Source organism: Melanerpes formicivorus, unplaced genomic scaffold (assembly GCF_026170545.1).
Source record: "Melanerpes formicivorus ecotype bairdi unplaced genomic scaffold, bMelFor1.0.p_v2 SCAF_5, whole genome shotgun sequence".
Classification (NCBI taxonomy): Eukaryota; Metazoa; Chordata; class Aves; order Piciformes; family Picidae; genus Melanerpes; species Melanerpes formicivorus.
The window spans coordinates 20,764,044-20,782,871 of NW_027142357.1; the positions used below are offsets into that span (position 1 = coordinate 20,764,044).

Here is an 18,828-nt window from a genome sequence, read left to right on the forward strand (position 1 = left end):
TCCTGGCTACAACCACCTTTCAGGTAGTTGTAGAGAGCAATGAGGTCACCCTTGAGCCTCCTCTTTTCCAGGCTAAACAATCCCAGCTCCCTCAGCCTCTCTTCATACAGCTTGTGGCTCAAGGCCTCTCACCAGCCTTGTTGCCCTTCTCTGGACATCCAGCTGGCAGCCAGTCACCAGTGGCATCCCCCAGGGATCAGTACTGGGCCCCATCCTCTTTAATATTTTCACTGATGATCTGGATGAGGGGACTGAGTCAGTCATCAGCAAACTTGCAGATGACACCAAGTTAGGAGCAGATGTTGGTCAGTTACAGGGTAGAAGGGCTCTGCAGAAGGACCTCGACTGACTGGACAGATGGGCAGAATCCAATGGGATGTCACTGAACACGTCCAAGTGCTGAGTGCTGCACTTTGGCCACAACAACCCCATGCAGAGCTACAGGCTGGGGTCAGAGTGGCTGGAGAGCTCCCAAACAGAGAGGGACCTGGGGGTACTGATTGACAGCTGCCTAAACATGAGCCAGCAGTGTGCCCAGGTGGCCAAGAAGGCCAATGGCATCCTGGCCTGCATTAGGAATAGTGTGGCCAGCAAGAGCAGGGAAGCCATTGTGCCCCTGTACTATGCATTGATTAGGCCACAACTTGAGTACTGTGTCCAGTTCTAGGCCCCTCAGTTTAAGAAGGACATCGAGACACTTGAACGTGTCTATCACAAATATAGTAAAGTTAAACAACAAGTAATTGTTCCAATCACAGTGTAACAAAAGCCCATGTTATGAATGAGTTAATGCTGTCATTCTTTACCTTTACTAGATCTCACATTCATTATTTTTACCTACTAAATGTGAGATTTTCAAGTGTTTCACCATTAATTAATCATGATGCCAGGCAAATACAAGTTCTGTAAAAGCAGTAGCAGCATCAGTTTGCCCTATTCCCATTTCAGAAGTTTCTTCCTAAGAACAATCAGTAATTTTTTGTAAATTATGTTTTCAATCTTATTTACTATAAATCATTAGAAAAAAACCCAAACAAACAAAAGAACAACACAACCAAACACTGTAGTAAGAGCTAATTCAATGATCTATCTTATCATTTAGCTGTAGGAATAGTTATTACACCTTCATGGAAGATCTTATGCAGAAATATTTTCAAAATTTTCTTTTTTTAGAGCAGGAAGGAGTTCCCTATGCTTATCATAAAATATGCATACCACTTCACTGGAAAACTGTTTTCAAATGGTGTGGAAGCAGAAAGAGAAGTGTATATATATTCTTGAAATCTATATCCTGTTTTCCTAAGCGGTGGATTCCTACAGTTCATTATAAATATTATTTACAAGGTCCCATGCTTAGTTGGAATTCAAAAGTGTGGTGAATATATGCATACCAAAGAGCTAATTTTAGCTAATAAGGAATTAAAGTGAAGAGATCTAGAGGTATTAACAGGGTGCTGACCCTGAGTCCTGCGATGCTAGCAAATAAGCTTGGCTGAAGTGTGACAAAATGATAATACATTCAATAGTTTCAGGGAAATGTACCGCTGTACTTGTTTAGAGATAATTAAAAACATAAGCCCAGGTTAGTGATGGAGTTATCTTTTCTGGTAATTTTTCTAGCATTGTTTCTGCTGCTTTTCCAATGCAGTATTCAACTATATGCAAAATGTATTTACTCTTAAATGGACTATTGGGTAAATTCTTAATTTCTCCTACAATAGGTAAATAAGAGAAATCAGACCTAATCTACCAAAAGGATGATTTTTTTTTTGGTGGGGATGGACCAAATTCAAAAGCTGAATACAGCTCTTATGAATATTGACTTCAGTGGAGTAACTGCTGTGAGTCTTTGCAAAATTATATTTTTCCTTTATATATTTTTCAAATAGATTAATGAAAACAACTTTATGGATTCATTTTTTTTACCAGTTTGGTTGAGTTTTCTTCAGATCAATCAGAGACACATCTTTGTATCAAAACAATGCAAATATTATGCAAATATTATTGTTTCAAGGTTAAATTTATTGCCTTGAGGCAGTCTTACTGATAATTACCTTATGTTGGCAAAATGGTAACAAATATCCAAAATACATAGTTGATCACAGCTTAAAATAATACTGTGACATCTGAAATCAACAGGAAAACAGAATCAAGATTTTACCTCTGGTTAACTTACTATTACAGAATTCATATACCTTTACTAATGTTTCAGCCTTTCCAAGTGTCATGTACCACATTTCAAAACAAAATTCTTCAAAGGATCAACTATGTTTTAATTATGTTCCTTTTAAAATACAAATATGAATGCTTCATTGTCATTTTTCAGTAGTTACCAGTAAAATATAAAAGTTATACTCCTTGTGACCTCGAATCACCTTCAGCATCTCTCCAGTTCTTCCTGGCTTCAGATATCTTTTTCTATTTCTGTTCTTAAAATTAGATTATTATGTTTGTGAAAATGGAAAACTGCAATTCTGTTTGATCTAGATTTTGTTCAGTTCTGCAGTGGAGGTTGAAAACAAGACATGCTAAGTTGTATGTTAAGAGACATAAAGGCAGTTCAGTTGAAAAGTTTCAAATCTGATTTTTCCTGCTAGCATTCAACACAATTTAAGTGTAATGAGAGTCTTCCTGTGATTTAAGTGCTTGGCAATAAGTAGCTTTAAAAATCTGCCATACTTAACCTATCCTGCCTTGTTTTCTTGGCATACCTGTATCTAGCGTTTCAGTTTCTGCATGTCTATGTAAGTGTGAGACAACCCTAAGTAGGTTAAACAGCAATGACTGATTTTCAGTGAGTCTCCTTTAAAGCTGCTCCCAAACTGACTCATCCTTGCCAAGTTTCTCTGTTGCTTCCCCTGTATTTTCCTTTTTCAGCAAAATTTTTGTTAATCAAATGCTCTGCTCTAAACAAATGCTCAAGGACAAATCATGATTTGTCCTGCTGGTGCTAAACATGCCTCTCAGTCATCATCAGAAGAAAAGAGCCCTCTAAGATGTTTGAGTCACTCAAACTGTTAAGCAGCTGCTTTTTGTATTGCCAGCAAGAATACTGAACAGAACACCTTACAATACCCTCAGTGACTGTTATTTGCCTATGACCTTTTACTATTGCAAATACCATGCCCTTTGATATATTTTGCAAGCTTCCTCTTCAAATATGATGGTTTTCCTCATTATACAGACTGTTCCTGATTCAGGCTGATCTAGTGTTTCTCATTACCTGCCTGGATTAGTTCCTGTATGATCTGGTATAGATGATCCTGCTTTAGCAGGGGTGTTGGACTAGATGATCTCTCAAGGTCCCTTCCAGCCCCTAACATATTGGTCCCCTGCCTATATCCAGTTATTCCCATCTGCCATCTTGAATAATCTTGCATCACTTTTCTCTGGGTTTTATTTTCCTGGGGTTTACCCTGGAAAACATTCCCTGTCAGCTTCACTGCACATTTCTGAAATACTCCTGTAGTCTCTTACTCCAAGGAAAAGCTTTTTCACCCCTCCTCCCCTTTCAGACTAAATCCATCTTTCTCCCAGTTTAGATCCTATGCCTGCCTTATACATTGACTAAGGCTTGTATGTTTCACAGACAGTGGAAGTCCCATTACAAAAAACTTAATTCTGTCTTCATGCTTTCTATTTCACTGATTAGTAACACTTCCTTCCTGCCCAATTACTTTATAGTACTTCGGGGACTGATATATATTATGTACTATGTCAAAACTTCTAGGCAGCAAGATTTTTGCAACTCTTAAGTGCTTTTCTAGATTTAGCTTATCTCACCACAGTCTCTAGAAAATACTGTTCCTAAGAAGCTGTTATCCAAGAAGAGTTTTCAGTTCATTGCAGTCCTAACATTTCATCTTTCACATAAATATCTGGCTGCACATTTTAAAAATACCAAAGACCTCCCCAACAGTAAGGTAAACTTCATCTTGCACATCATTCATATGAACACAAAGAAAGCAACCATAGTAACCTGAGCACAAGTATTAATGCAACTTGTCATTTAAAAGCATAAGAAAGGCATGCAAATGCGAATCAAGTTACTCTGTGTATGGCACTGGGCTGGTTCTTTTGACAAATCTTCAAAATAGGAGGCATTCAAAGCTACTTCTGGTCCTGTTTTGATGTGCTATGCACATAACATACCTTGGTTACGCACATAACATACCTTGGTTACACACATTTTCAGATCAAGATTTATGCTTATTTGACTTTTTATCTCAAGAATTATTATTTTCAAGCAGGATGGGAAAACGTATGTGGCATGATTACTGCCTTTGATGGTCATTATTCAAGCAAAACAGTACTGTAAAAATAACTTCTAATAATCCAGGAGCAATAAAATATTTCAGAATAGGGCCAGTATTGACTGGAGGATTATTTTATAAAGGTTTCAGAATGTCTCCAACCAAGGTGATTCCATAAACAATGCTTGCACAGTGGTTTCTAAGGTATCTTGTGTCTCTTTTGTGACGTAAGCTGGTTGTTATGGAGATGGTACAATATCAACCATTCTTTGTGAGACTGTGCAAGATCAATTTTGGATCTGTTACAGCAGCTTCTTTTCTCTGCTCAGCTATAATCACTCTTCCTTAGAAACTGAAACAGATGTATACAAAGTATAAAATGTTTTAAAATGAATGTTTGCACAATGCTTACACTGTTTGACATACAGAAATAGATGTGTGCTTTCATATATAATGCATGTGCTCTCATTTATAACACATGCAAATTCCCCAAAATTCAAATAAGTCTAGTAGTCTTTAACAGAAATAGGGCTACTACTGTTTATGAAGGTTTAACAACTTAAAAATAAATAGTTCACTCTTTTTCCATTCCCTATTTTTTAATTTGATAGCCTATACCTTGCAAAAAGATTTTTTCTTTCTTAAAATGGGGAGGGCAAAGGATAACTTCTTTCATAACAAATTTAGGGAAAGTATATAGGGCACTTCTGTTCAACTATGTGTCAAAGCTTTCTAGAGCTTTGTAAAATAGGAAGACTTATGTCTAGGCAGTAGTATGTAAAAATATGGTCTATGATATTTGGGTAGGCTGCCTGTAGATTGTTTTTCTCCATTTTCAGTCTATGCTAGTCCCTGTGTCTAGATGCGTAGATCCTCAGCCAATAAGATTAAGGTTAAAGGACACATGATTGAGTCCAGGTTTTGCAGAGTCCTATAGCAAGACAGGAACACCAGAATTCCTCCTTCTCCCAGTCTGTATTTAGAGGCACAGTTAAGCACACCAAAACAGATTGTTGCCTGGAAAGTACAAAAATTTTCAAGGAGACCCTCAGTAATTTGCAGGTTATCTGTATTTTTTGGGAAATGTTACAGAGAAGAAAATAACAAAGATCACTAGAGATCCATTTTGTACATTCTAATAGTATACTCATTGTACTGAACAGAGGGCTATGTGGTACTCACAAGAAAGTGTGCATTGCAATGAATGGAGACAACTTTGCCAATAGAGTCTTTGCCTACCTCAGGTGCCATCCAAAACGGGGTTCCCACTGAAGTGTTTCTGCGCAGCCGTGTGCTGGTGAGCTGGGCTGAAACACCTGCAAGAAAACAGATCAAAACCTTGCTTCAAGTTTCTGTAATTTCAGTCAATTTATTTCAAGTATCTGGAAAACAAACCCCAAGCCTGGGAGTACAGCTGCAGAGTGCCTTGCCAAAGTAAGTGCACCATTTGAACTGAATTCTTTGATTAATTTCAGCTTGCTGGTTTCATTCAGAATTACTCAGAGATTTTTTTCTGAATGACTCAGTTTAAAGCACTTTGATTCAAATTCAAAAATTCAATTGGCACCTGAATATCACAGACTTTTTTCTGCTGTTTCTATGAGTATAAACAAGAACAATTAAAATTACAATTTGACTTTAAAACTTCTGTTTCAGAAATTTATTCCCTCAACACTGCTGGCAGGAAAATTGTTCACTAGAGTATCTGGAGAGGCTTCCGCACTCGCTTCAATCTTTTCCTAATGAGAAAAGTACAGAAGCCCAAGTTCACACCAAAGATTGTACTTAAGGAGTTAAGCACATGCTTAAAGACTGTGCTTCAGCGCTTTGCTGACTGGAGCTGGACTGCAGAAACACAGATGAAAAAAACACAAACCAGAGTGAAATCAAAAAACATTTGCAACTCAGAACAAACATTAACAGCAAATCATCTTCTGTGCCTTGGTCAGCATACAATTGAGAGTTCAGAACCATTCCAATGAATTGTCATAAACCCAGCATCAATTAAAAACATATTTCACCTTAAGATTACCTAAAAACACAGTAGCCTGATGCCTGCTCCATTACCCAGACACAAAAATCAGATAAAAACCACATCCAATACAGATTGCTTGATGCCAAAGTAAGAAATTGAGACTCATAAATTAAATCATTTGATTGCTGGCTCCAACACTTAATTCTGTATTTCTTTTTCAGTATTATGGCAAGTCTTCAGTTATTTCCTGAGTACTGCTGTGAAACAATGCCTACGACCTACAGCAAGCCTCTGTACATTTAACTCTGCTCTCTTTTCAGCTAGGTTAATTTGCAGCTGCTGCCCAGGACACTCCAAAACAGCACAGAATACCAAACTGCTGAGAGATAGAAGGCAGGACAGAGTGAGTGAGCATGAGCATAAATGAATGGTAAGCTGCAGACATTTTGGGTTGACATTATTATTTCAAATATATCATGCTGTGTAGAGCAGTAAAGGCAAGAAATGTGTGACACTGAAAGAGCAAGCTGCAAAGTCATGCAGTAAAGGAAAAAAAAAAAGTCCTAATTAAGACTATCTGTGTAATCGTCTCTGTGACCTAATATCCACATACACAGCCTTTAATAGGAAGTAACTTTCCCTCCCTCCCCAAGATTCTGTCTCATTCTGTGGACAGAATGGTAGCATTCACTCAATAGGCAGTCATTGATTTTTTTTACCCCTGTTGATTTGTGTTTTAGTTACTCGTTTAGGGTATCCAATCCTATATTAAATTTAAAATTAATTTTCCTTTTAACATGTTTTCTTCTCTCCTGATCAAACAATAAATCTCCTTAACATTCCTGCAAAATGGAAGAGGATTATTAGTTCCAGGGATTACTTAAAAATATGCAAAGCATCCACTGGTTTTGGGTAGTTAATCTGAGATCTTTCAATTTTCAGGCACTCCATATGCCTCAAAAAGACCTGTAATAGATCTCAGCTGCAGTTCAAGAACACTAAGCTCTCCTGCAAAGGAGGACAAGATGTTTCAAACTGGCTACCAGGAAAGTGAGGAACAAAACAGTCACTTCTACAAAGTTTGATGCAAGTGACCTGCCAGCACCACACAGAAACACTGTCAGAGGCAAGAACAGGCTCCAATTTTATGCCACTCAATTGTCTGAACTGCAAGTCCTTTCTCTTCCTGAACAACATGCATTTTTCATTACATAGTTTCTACTTTCTGTAACAAGTTAGACATTTCTATAAACAGTATCACCTGTGAGTCAGTCCCAATTTGTTCCCAGAGTCCCTTTTGTGACTATGGCAATGGGCTAGATGAGCAACTTAATGAAAGCTTGGTACTTGATGCTTCCCATCTGAAACCCACAGATAGGTGGGCATTACTTGGCATTCTCTTGCTATTAAGTGTCAGGAAAGACTCAAGATTTCAGTCATGTCTTTTCCTGAGGTAGTCATATTTGTCAAAATTTTCTACAGTTACTGTTGTAACTTCAAAAGTAGGAAAACCAAAACAAAAAATTAAAACCAAATTACGAGATCAGAGACACCCATAGGACAACAGAAAGGGTGAGATTCTCAGTTTCCTTGAATGTGCCACTTGCAGTTGCAGCACACTGATCTGCCTTCGGAAGTCAAAGCTCCAAGCTGAGCTTCTGCTGCATCTAAGGCCTTTGATATACCTCATGAAAACCTTTTGCTCTAGGGAGAAAAGCCAACTCTTCCCAGATTGGATAGTTACCAACAAAGATCATAGTGCCAAAATTCTCCCAAACAAGAAGGGGTTCTTCCCTTGTACTAGGTCAGAGACTTCATGTTTTGCTAAGGCTACATGTTTCTTCCAGCACTATTTTAATTGTTGCCTTTACCATTCAACATAATGAATTTCTGTCCCTAAAAGACACTAAAGAGTCTCCTGTTTCCCAACTCACTTCATCATCTTCAATAGATTTTTACATTAACTTTGTAACATCATGACAATACCAATATTAAATTTCATTTCCACTGCATACATTTAATAAATTTGGATATTTTGAAAAAAAATACTACCATTTGCAGAATTTTTTAGCATGCCATTTTACACTAATCTCATTTTGTGTTTTTTTTCTTTACCTTCATGCACCGCTAAACAAACATCTGTTATTCATACAAGAGTATTCTCAATGATGATTACCAATTACCTTTTGTATTATATGGTTTTATTAATAAATTCTGTAATAATCTGTTACCTTTGATAAAATTTTCCATACTATTGCATACCTATCTGAGGGACTAAAGCATTTCCTTATTTTTTTAAGTTCATGCTTAAAGAGAGAAAAAAATCCTAATTGCTGAACTGAGTCAAATTCTACTGCCTTTCTATCTATATATCTTTCTCTACCACACATTTCTTAAGATTTGTTTCTAGACTGACAATGCTCAAACCTAATAGCAATAATCACAAATTAAATGGATATTAGGTTCTGGACCCAAGGGACCGTTTTACCTTCTGCTCAGAGGCAAAAAGTATGCTTAAGGCTAGAAAAACCATTTCAGAGAGGAGAATATTTCCTTTTCATATGCAAAATACAGAGTATCTAAATTTAAATTAGGAGGACAACTGCCCTGAAACTGACATTCCTTGTGAAATGCAAAAGAGCTTTGTAAATAAAATGGTACCTTCAGAATTATTTTTAATTACTAAATTATAATGCTTAAGCTTTTAACTTAAAAGTCTATTACTGATTTTTGGTTAGAATTTTTATTCTTGCTGTATCAAGACTCTTTTCCACTATTCCTTCCTTATACAATTCTGAGTACCCTTCTGAAAAAGTCTCTCACTATGGCATTCTGCCTTCCCAGGGGAAAGTAAACAGATGCCTTTGGCTAAACTGCATGTATCAGGAAAATAAATGGGAAGTGGTCATTACCAAAGTCAACGAGCTTGACTCCACCTTCTGTTGTCAGGAGAATGTTGTTCCCTTTCACATCTCGATGAATGATCCGGTTATTGTGTAAATGTTGAAGGCCCTATATACCAGCAGTAACAAAAATAAGTTTACTTCCTTATTTAAAAACAATTACCCTACTATTAGGGAATGTAATGAAGACAATCTGCACATACTCTATAGAAACATCTGTCTACCAGATTACATGCCTGATACAACCCCTGCTGCTATAATAGCCCACATAATTTTGTCAATATTACCATACTTTATAAATGGAAAGTGTATGTATGAGATGAGTAAACTGCACCCTCTGCTGTCATAACAAGCCCAGTGAACATCCTTACCAAGAGAGCACCATATAAGATGTATGAAATTATAGCTTCATCCAACCGTTGGCCACACTTCAGCAGGCTTTTGACAAGCTCTGTGACAGAACCTCCATTGCACAGCTGTGAATGGGGGAGTTGTGAGGTGGGGGTTAAAAAAAAAAGACAATATCCTAAGTTAATATACTTGTTTAGGCGGTAAACACCTACTATGCAACACAGCACTACAAGACAAGTCTGGGACCAGCTAGATTTTTACCTTGCAGTTATTTACATTGTTACCTCACCTTAGAACATATTTTATTAGCAATGTTAATAATATATCACAGCAGTCTGGGTAGGGGGAGGAAAGTGAAAACCAAAGATTATAAAGTGTAATTTATAAAACATAACTAAAAAAAATGAATTATCAGGAGTCTATTTTGTTGTTAAAAGAGGAATTCTATATAAAATTTACATTATTTCAGTTTTTCACAAAAATATGTGCATTTCCTTTTTGAAAAGCTGCAAAGAAAAGGCCAGACAGAAAAGATTGATGCTCTTGATAACTGGAAGGCAACAAATTACAGTCATTTTAAACTTTCACTCCATCAATGCTCCTGCTGGCAGGCGATATAAAGTAGACAGAAGCCATATCTCTATACTGAGATTTGATGGCATGTGCTCCAAACAACTGAGATGAAACATTCTGATCCAGAAAATCATCTTCCTGCAAGCATTTCCCACTAATGTGCTGCCATACATCAAAAGAAGAGGAGAGAAAGTAAAATAAGAGTATTTTGAAATATATTTTTAACTCACACCATTAGTTTACTGTCCATGCCCTCTTAAGCAGCTATTCACCTCTTTCCTTTCTCTTCTTTTTCTTACGTTAATATTCATAATTGTTCAGTAAAAAAAAATAAAATAGGGGAGGATTGATTGCCTTTCTTTCATTGAATTCTCTCCTCTATATCTCGTTTTGTAGCCAGTGTCTTTAACAATGCTTCAGCCACACAGACATCACAGGCAGTTCAACACAAGTTCATCTCACATTATCAGTATGAAATTTAAAATACAACAGCATAGATCAAGAGAATGGTAGAAAAAGTTCTACAAACTCAAGTTTTGTATCTCTCAAATGTATATTGGTTCAATCACTAATTTTTACAATAGGCTAATCTTTTCCTTTGTGTATTACTAACTCCCCCTTGCATCAGATAATTTCAGTAGACTCCAAGTTATAGTTCATAGAAGGGGTGAGATCATGTGATAAACAAGACACACTTTATATAAATAGCAACATGGTCTAGTAGGAGCTGCCTCTACCCATTGCAGGATAGTTAGAAATAAACAATTCTTTAAGGTCCCTTACAACTCCAAGCATTCTATAATTCCATGAATCTATAAATAAGTTCCTGAAGAAACATTTAGTTATCTGAAACACTGGTGAGTTCTGCAGGAATTTGTCCTTTCAATTCATAAGAAGATAATTTTATATTTAGCTCAATATCAGTCATTAAATGTATTTACAGGAGATCATCATCTAAGAAGAGAAAATACATGATTAACCATTTGCTGACAAACCATTAAGTAAAAGCTTTTTGTTTCTTGCTTTCATTGCACTAAATGTGTTATTGAGACAGGCTCTACTAAACTTATCTCTAGCCAGCAACTGTAATAAAAAGTATGTCCTCACTTCAAAACAATGCAAGCCTGCTGTGACTGAAAAATGATACAGGCTGACAGCTGTTTGGTAGCATATGTTAAATGAAGGACTGAGTCTGAAAATAAATACATCCCACAAACACTCCTGCAGCTGTCAGTCACAATGTTCTTGACAGTCAGGAAAGATCTGGGACAAAATGAAGTTGTAAACTCATGACCAATTCACACCTGACAGTAATACTTTAAAAAGGACACTGATGGTGGGAAAGCAGGGAAGCTTGCTATATAGCTGGCTCTGCTACACCTATCCTAAAATTGCATAATCATAAAAATAACAACTTGAATAGAAATAAAATGCAAGGGCATTCCCTGAGTTTGGATGTTATCTTCAACAGTAGGATACCACACATCATCTATCACCAATCCTTTGATTAATGACCCCAGTCAGAAAATCATGAAAGCCTGTGATTCTTCCCACCATCCAAAACAGAAACCAAACAACATTTGCTAGTTAAGATGTAATATAATCAAAATGGTTTTACCTCAAGTACTAGCCAGAGCTGTCCTCCCACATACTGATCTGCTTTGTAAAACATCCCATAAAATCTAACAACATTAGGATGATTGGGAAGAAACTGCAAAATATTGTATTCTGCTTCAATTTCTTCATCTACATCCTAAATTAAAAAAAAACACAAACATACAGTACATATAAACACAGTAAGTTTGTACAAACCAAGAATAAAGTCTCATGGATTAAAAGAAACCAGAAAAATAAAAATCACACTTAACTTCACTCAGTTGCCTAAATAAGAAACTTACACATGCATGCTGAAATTGTATGGGTGGCATTTAAACCTGTTTTGAAACACAGATGGTTTTAATGCGTAAGATAAATGTAAATGCATGAACCTTTGTTTCGTTCTTTTTTTCTATGGTCATCGGATGGGAAAAAACAGGAAACAGTATCAGAAAAACCACAAACGGGACATCAATAAAAACAAAGACATTCTTATGAGGAAACAATTAAAGAGAGACAAAACAAAATCAATGAAAAAAGCGTATCTGCTCATGAAAGAATTCTGTGACAACCACAAAATACTGTTTAATATCAGCACAGCAGCCACAGCTCAGAACAGCCCTAAAGCACTATTTCCTTGTTTCTGCATTTAAAAAAGGTAAGCTCTTACATGTACTTTCCCTTTTTAAAACATTTTTCTAAAAACGGATATCATCTTAATTATTATCTTCTTCGGGTTTAAACAAGAGAAAAGCAAAATGAGTTTCATAGTGGTTGATGACAGAAAGGCAACATTTTTCAGCAAATTTTTCAGTGCAGCTGCCATGATCAAATCTCCAACTTGATCTAACCTGAGCAGCTACCAATTAAATCATCCACTGAAAATCAGGGCCTTGGTTCTCAAGGGAAGCTAAGCATTTAATACCCACTAAAATTGGAGCTGGCAGAAAACTACCTTTGAGACTTTGAGCTGTGCTCTTCTTCTGTTTTTATCTTAGCTACTGCCTCACAATATTATCCACTTATAGAAGACAACTATAAAATATGCTAGAGTTCACAGTACTTCTGTGAGGGCAAAAGTAGTTGTTTCAGGTAGTACACAGAATAAAGTAAGAACATTAAGAGTATCTTGTGTTTTCCCTACTATAGGAGGCCCCTAAGAGGCATGCCCCTGTGCTTTCTTACCATTTGCACGCTCCAAGCACAGATATCTACATTTGTACCAGAAGAATTATGGAGACTTAAATGATAAACTAAGCAAATAATGTCTTCAAATAGCATACAAGATGCTGAAGTTGTAGACTGCATCTTTCACATGCTGGTACCAAACTCCTTTTGGCAATGCATTGTTCAAAATTGTTTCCATCAGGACCCTTTCACCCCTTTCACATATTGGATTTACATTTCAACTCTGTTTGAGAATTCTTTTAAATTAACAATGAAGTTAGTTTAATATTTTTTAACTTACACTGATAGGATCCAGAATCTTTACTGCTGCCAGACTCCCATCTTTCTTATTTGCAACCTTATAGACTTTACCATAAGTGCCTTTTCCAATAGTTTCTATAATTTCCCAGGTATCTGAGGGGTCAGCTAATGATTCTAGTCCAATCATACTGGAATTGTATTGAAATAATCCATACAACGGCTTCCTGGAAAACAAAACAGACACACATACAGTTGAAAACCCCAAGTAACTACCAAAGAAGGTGTCTCATGATGAAGAGATGAGAAACAAACCAACCAAAAGCCAACATTGTCTTAATTTGAGGAGAAATATAGTTAGAATCACAAATTAAAACCAAACAGAAAGATAAAATCATTAAACGAAGGAATAGAAAGGAAATTTTAAGGACCACTTCTCTTAACTTACTTTTTTGAAGCTATTATTTGCTCCAAACATTGTCACACATGCCACATCATTCTGAACACACTTTAACAAAATCTGACCCCTCCTTCTACTGCACACTCTTTTAATGGACATTTTACACAACTGGTATGAGTCATTAACTGAGGCCCTGTTTTTTGTGCAGTAAAAATTAATGTAATGCTTTTAACATATTTTTGTCTAATGCTCCCTTGATATTTGCCAGACAGGCATTCAGTAGGTATAACACCTCCACATGTTTAATATATCTACAATGATGCTATGTATAACTAGTTTAATAAAAGTTAAGACAGGGGTGGCTGGTACCATAAAATACAAACCAACACGATAATAAGAAACAGCTACACCACTGAGGTGACATTCATCACTGGAGATGTTTGTCAACAATTGCACTTGTCCCTATCTCTGTATTTCAGCCAAAGTGTGCTATGGTATGCCACACTATCTGACTGAACCTCCACTTTCAGGAGACCTCCCAGTCAGCAGAGTTGCTTTCCCAAACACTTCTGAGTGATGGAGGGATCACTGCAGCCTAGGCAAAGGGCTCATTCCCACTCCTGAAATTACACAAATGCTAAGTTCTGGCGATTAGGAAAATTACAATACAATCATAGGATACGAAGTAGTGAGAACATAAATGAAATTTAAGATGAGATTAATTTAACCTTCTTATATAACTCATCATTAGGGAAGCTGATTAGTTTATGGTTTCTCTAAAAAAACATTATTTGCTCATTTGGTGGTAGTAGACCACCTCAGCTATGCATACACTTAACTAGAAGATCCACAAAACAAACTGGAGAAGGAGAAAAATAAGAAAGTGATCTTGCAAAACCAACTGAAGACACCACCATCACTGACTGCAAAAATCTCTTGAATTTTGGATACTTCAAATACACCCTCAAATTTTAAGGCTGGAGCCACTTCTTTCTAAGCATGCCTGATATAGGCAAATTTGCTTGAAAAAAATAGTATTTAAAATTTGCTTCTTATCTCTTTAATGTATCTGGGATCAGTGACAACTATCTGGCATGAGAAATTTAGTGAGAAAGAAATGTGAGCCTGGCTCGGGAAAATGATAAGTTAGTAAGGAACGAAGCAGCACATCTTCAATCTAGTTAAAGAAATAACTGTGCTTTCTGTTAGTGATAACAAAGAAAATAATCTGTGTACAAATTCTCATGCACTGCATGCCTGTATAGCAACGCTCAAAATGGAAACATGTACACACACTCATTTGCATGCCTTGTTCCTTTTCAGAAGAAAATTTTAAATTGTGATAGACCTGAAGACAAAATGTTTATATGTTGTTAAAGTAATTTACCATATAGCAGACACAAACCAGGGCTGTTACCGAAGTCAGGTTAGAAGTAGTATGGTCTTTTCTTAACCAATGGCAAGCACAATTAGAGAAAACCTCTATTTCCCTCCTTGGTTAAAACTGTGTTTGCACCAAAGATGGTGCTTTGGTCTCTTGTCTGGAAAGAAAAAAAAAGACAAAGAAAGAAGAAAAAAGAAAAAAAAGGTAGGATCAATGTCATTCATCTGTTGTGGGTCAATCATATAAAGTTACTAGGACAGCATCTCTCTCTCTTTGGATCCAATAGAGTGTGCTGCAAATACAGAACAGTATTCTGAACACATACAACTAGCACCTCAACAGAGAAGCAGGTCAGGTGAAAGACTTCGCTGACTGTACTACATGCTCTGAAGACAGCAGCCACAGACATGTAGCTCCTGATAAGTCAACCTTAAAAACAAGGTTTGCTTGCAGGGTGGGGAGTGGTGGTGAATACAAACACGAATTGGAACAGTTGCATCTCAGGCTAAAACAACCATATTGAACACATGTGATATTAATGCTTTAGAAGAAATGCTACAGACCTTCAGATTAAAAGAAACAGAGAAGAATAGATTGCAAATAGCTTTGATGCAAACAAAAAAAACAAAAAAAAATTAGAAAAAACCCCACTGATACGTTTATTTCACTGCCACTTCAACAACTACACTATCACACAGATTCAGAAAATTATGCATGCCACTCTTTTTAGTGATGTGGTATTTATTATGATGCCTCCCTGAATTTATTATGATGCCAGCTGTCCTGAATAAACATGTTTTTTCTTAAAACAGCAACAATAAAACCCCCAAATCCACAAACAAAATCCACCACACCAATACAGTGTCATTGCCTGCTTTTGTTTTGATTCATAAGTAACTCTGAAAATGGTATTTCCAAATTTTCAAAATACATTAACATTTATTTATACCATAAGGTTATGTTGACAGGCAGCACGTTTATGCATTTCATGGAATCAGATTTGCCAAGTATATATATATCATAAACCTCTTTTGCTTAAACTAAACCAGCACCTTCTTGACCTCTAACAATATTATCTAAATAGGTTCTACATCTGCCATCAGTGAAAGTGTTAATTGCACACAACATAGTAACCCTTATGATGTTCCTGTGATGGATCAAATGCCATAAAAAAACCAAAACAAACAAAACCCCACAAAAACCCCACACCCAAACCAACAAAAACACACAAGAAAACAAAACAAAACCCAGAGTATCTGCCATATCTTTGACACTGTTAAATCTAGGTATTTTTTTTTTAATGCAAAATATAAACATTAAAGGAAAATGCTGAAACTGTAAAGTGAATTTGTGCTTTGCTATTTGCTCTTCTTTTAAGAAGGGCTGCCATTTACTTTCTATTTCTATGGCGAAAAGTTACATGTGAATGCAACCACTTTTGCTACAACTCCAGATGACCTTAACACTAAAATGCTGATGCTGAAATTCCTTTAGGAAAAAATTTCTCCTTTCACTTCCCCCACATCAGGCCTCACACCTCTCTGGGCTTTGAAATTATGTACAGAGAGTGGCTTCTAGCTGTGAAAAACTTAGCAAAGCCCTCCCCAGGGGGAAGCTCAATGTATTAGAGACCTACTGATTACAAGGATTTCATTATTTGTGCCACCAGCTGGAGAAAACTTCCCAGTGTTTAAATCTGTTCCATGCAGGCAAGCAAAATAGCCCATACCAGATGCTAAAAAATTACACTCCAGCAATTAACTTTACTGGATGGGGAACATCTTACACAAAGCTATTTAGGACTGCACACACACTATTTGAAGAATGACTACATGCCACCATAGCACTCTACCAAACCCTGTTTTGCATACTTGGGAAGAGGCAGAACTGAGAGCAAAATTAAGGACATCCTGACAGGAGTCTAGTCATATTGCTTCAGGCATTGACAGGGTTTCTTTTATTTATCCATGAACAGAAATATTCTCCATCAATAAAGTGATTTTCATGGGTTTCTTTGCAACACATGGATTTTTCTATTTAGAAAACTTTTAACAGTCAGAACAAAAGACCAGGCACAACAGACCAACTTAGACGGCAGTCAGGCAAATACACAAATAACATTTATCTACATTAAGTAGATTAAGTATTGATCTCTGTAAGATCAATATTAGAATCAATTATTGCATATTATCACTCCTTAACAGTATCCTTTAGACAGAGTACACATATGTATTTTGTGTAAAAGAAATATGGGTCATGTACAGGGCACAAATAATTTTTCTCTCTGTGAACTACAGGTTTCCAATTGCATTCCATGGCTCTAAACAGCCTCAGAACAGCCATCTGAAAAATTATGTGGTGTCACAGTTCTACTGTGATCTTAACCTGCACAGTAAAAATGAAACAAAAACCCCTAAACCTTGCATATAGTAACTACACACAGATTGTGTGATATAATTACTTCTGAAATAAAATCAGCAGCTTTTTCTTTCAAATTTATTATCACAGCTATCCTTCTCAGAAAGTACTGGGACAAGAGTGACTTGTAAGCAAGAAACACAGTAGGTTTACAATTACTGTTCTATTTTCAGTACTGCCTCACTCAACTTCTACACAATAGTGATTTGCCTACTGTCTTCCAACATGCAACTTCTCCTAGGTCACAGTAAAATGGGACTTCCATAGAGGTTTTTACATACTAGGAGCCTCACTTGAACCCAGTGCTTTCAAACAGCCATAGCATACATTACCAGACAGTTTTGAGTTGTAATATAGCTGACATGAACATAACAGCAATACCAGTCGATGCTACTGAAACAAAATTGAACATACTGTTCTTATATGAACAATCCATGCACAGGACTAATTATTGCAATGTTTTGTTTGTCTAACTCTTCTTGTCTCTCTGGTGAAACCAGAAGGCTTACAGTCTTCCGGCATCTACACATACTGTGGAAGAAAGAATAGAAGAATGTCATATTCAAAATGCAGGTATTTCACTATTTGTAGGGGGATGAATATTGCTTCCAAACTACATGAATAACTAGTAAATGGAAGAATTCAGAAGGTAAATCTGACATTATCAGCTACAGCTTCACCCAGCCATGGCAGCCCCTGTTCCTCTGGCTAGTAATGGTCACATCCAGACAGCTACCCAAGAAGCAATTGATAGAAGAATTAATGAACCATCAAAAGGCACAAGAAAAATCAATAGTCAGAATAGCTTCCTCTGCTAGTCTCCTCTGCTGTTTCTCAATGACCAGGTTAAAACAAAGAGGATGTCAATATCTTGAAATAAAGCATACAAAAGAATCCATCAACACACCCTCCTATAACTGTTCCAAATTGGTCTCAGAGATACTGAAAAATACAACCTGCAGAGTTCTTTCTGAGATTAAGGTCCAGTGATAGAAGGAGATGAAGGAAGAAGACAAAAGTATGTGCCAAGACTGTTATTGATGCTATACAACTTGCAAACAAAAGGAAATGTGCTTTAACTGACCGTTTCACTAGGGCAGCATAATGGAAAAACTGGACAATGAGGAATAGCGTTGCTATTATTTATAGATGAAAGGTAGATCCCTGAAAATACTCCTACTAAATTCAGTTCATAGAACACATACGTCTTGAATTTGCAAACCATGAAACTGATGCTGTGGATGCTCAAAATGGAGATGGAGAGGATGTAACTGAGAAGCACTTTCCCTTTCCACGTAGTTCATCTTAAAACCTTTTACTAATTGTGCTCACATACACTCTCTTTCTTTACATAAAGTACTTTAAATTCAGGAACATCTTTGTTACTTTATTTCCTTCTGCTTCCTTTATGTAGACGGATTAGATAACTTAAGCTTTTAGGCTTGCAATATCAATCACAGGGAGAGAATAGAGTGATAACCAGTAGCAAAGGATAGTGTTTGGATGCTAGTTCTGAGGAAAGCTTTGTGAATGTTTTCTTTCTTGTCCAC

General features: G+C 36.6%; 1 protein-coding gene across 20 annotated transcripts in view; it reads right to left on the bottom strand.

The window, feature by feature from the left end:
- The window catches only part of MYO3B (myosin IIIB), a 202,190-nt gene that overhangs the window by 157,077 nt on the left and 26,285 nt on the right, over nucleotides 1-18,828 (bottom strand). For 18 of the 20 annotated variants that reach the window (XM_068138617.1, XM_068138614.1, XM_068138619.1 and 15 more), the window contains 5 exons: nucleotides 13,120-13,303; nucleotides 11,674-11,808; nucleotides 9,503-9,607; nucleotides 9,141-9,240; nucleotides 5,493-5,569 (listed from right to left, as the gene is read on the bottom strand). In XM_068138617.1, coding sequence (XP_067994718.1) covers nucleotides 5,493-5,569; nucleotides 9,141-9,240; nucleotides 9,503-9,607; nucleotides 11,674-11,808; nucleotides 13,120-13,303 — 601 coding nt within the window. Of the gene's footprint in view, nucleotides 1-5,492; nucleotides 5,570-9,140; nucleotides 9,241-9,502; nucleotides 9,608-11,673; nucleotides 11,809-13,119; nucleotides 13,304-14,863; nucleotides 15,018-18,828 lie in introns of all 20 variants that reach the window. The other 2 variants (XM_068138623.1, XM_068138622.1) reach the window with 1 other exon arrangement.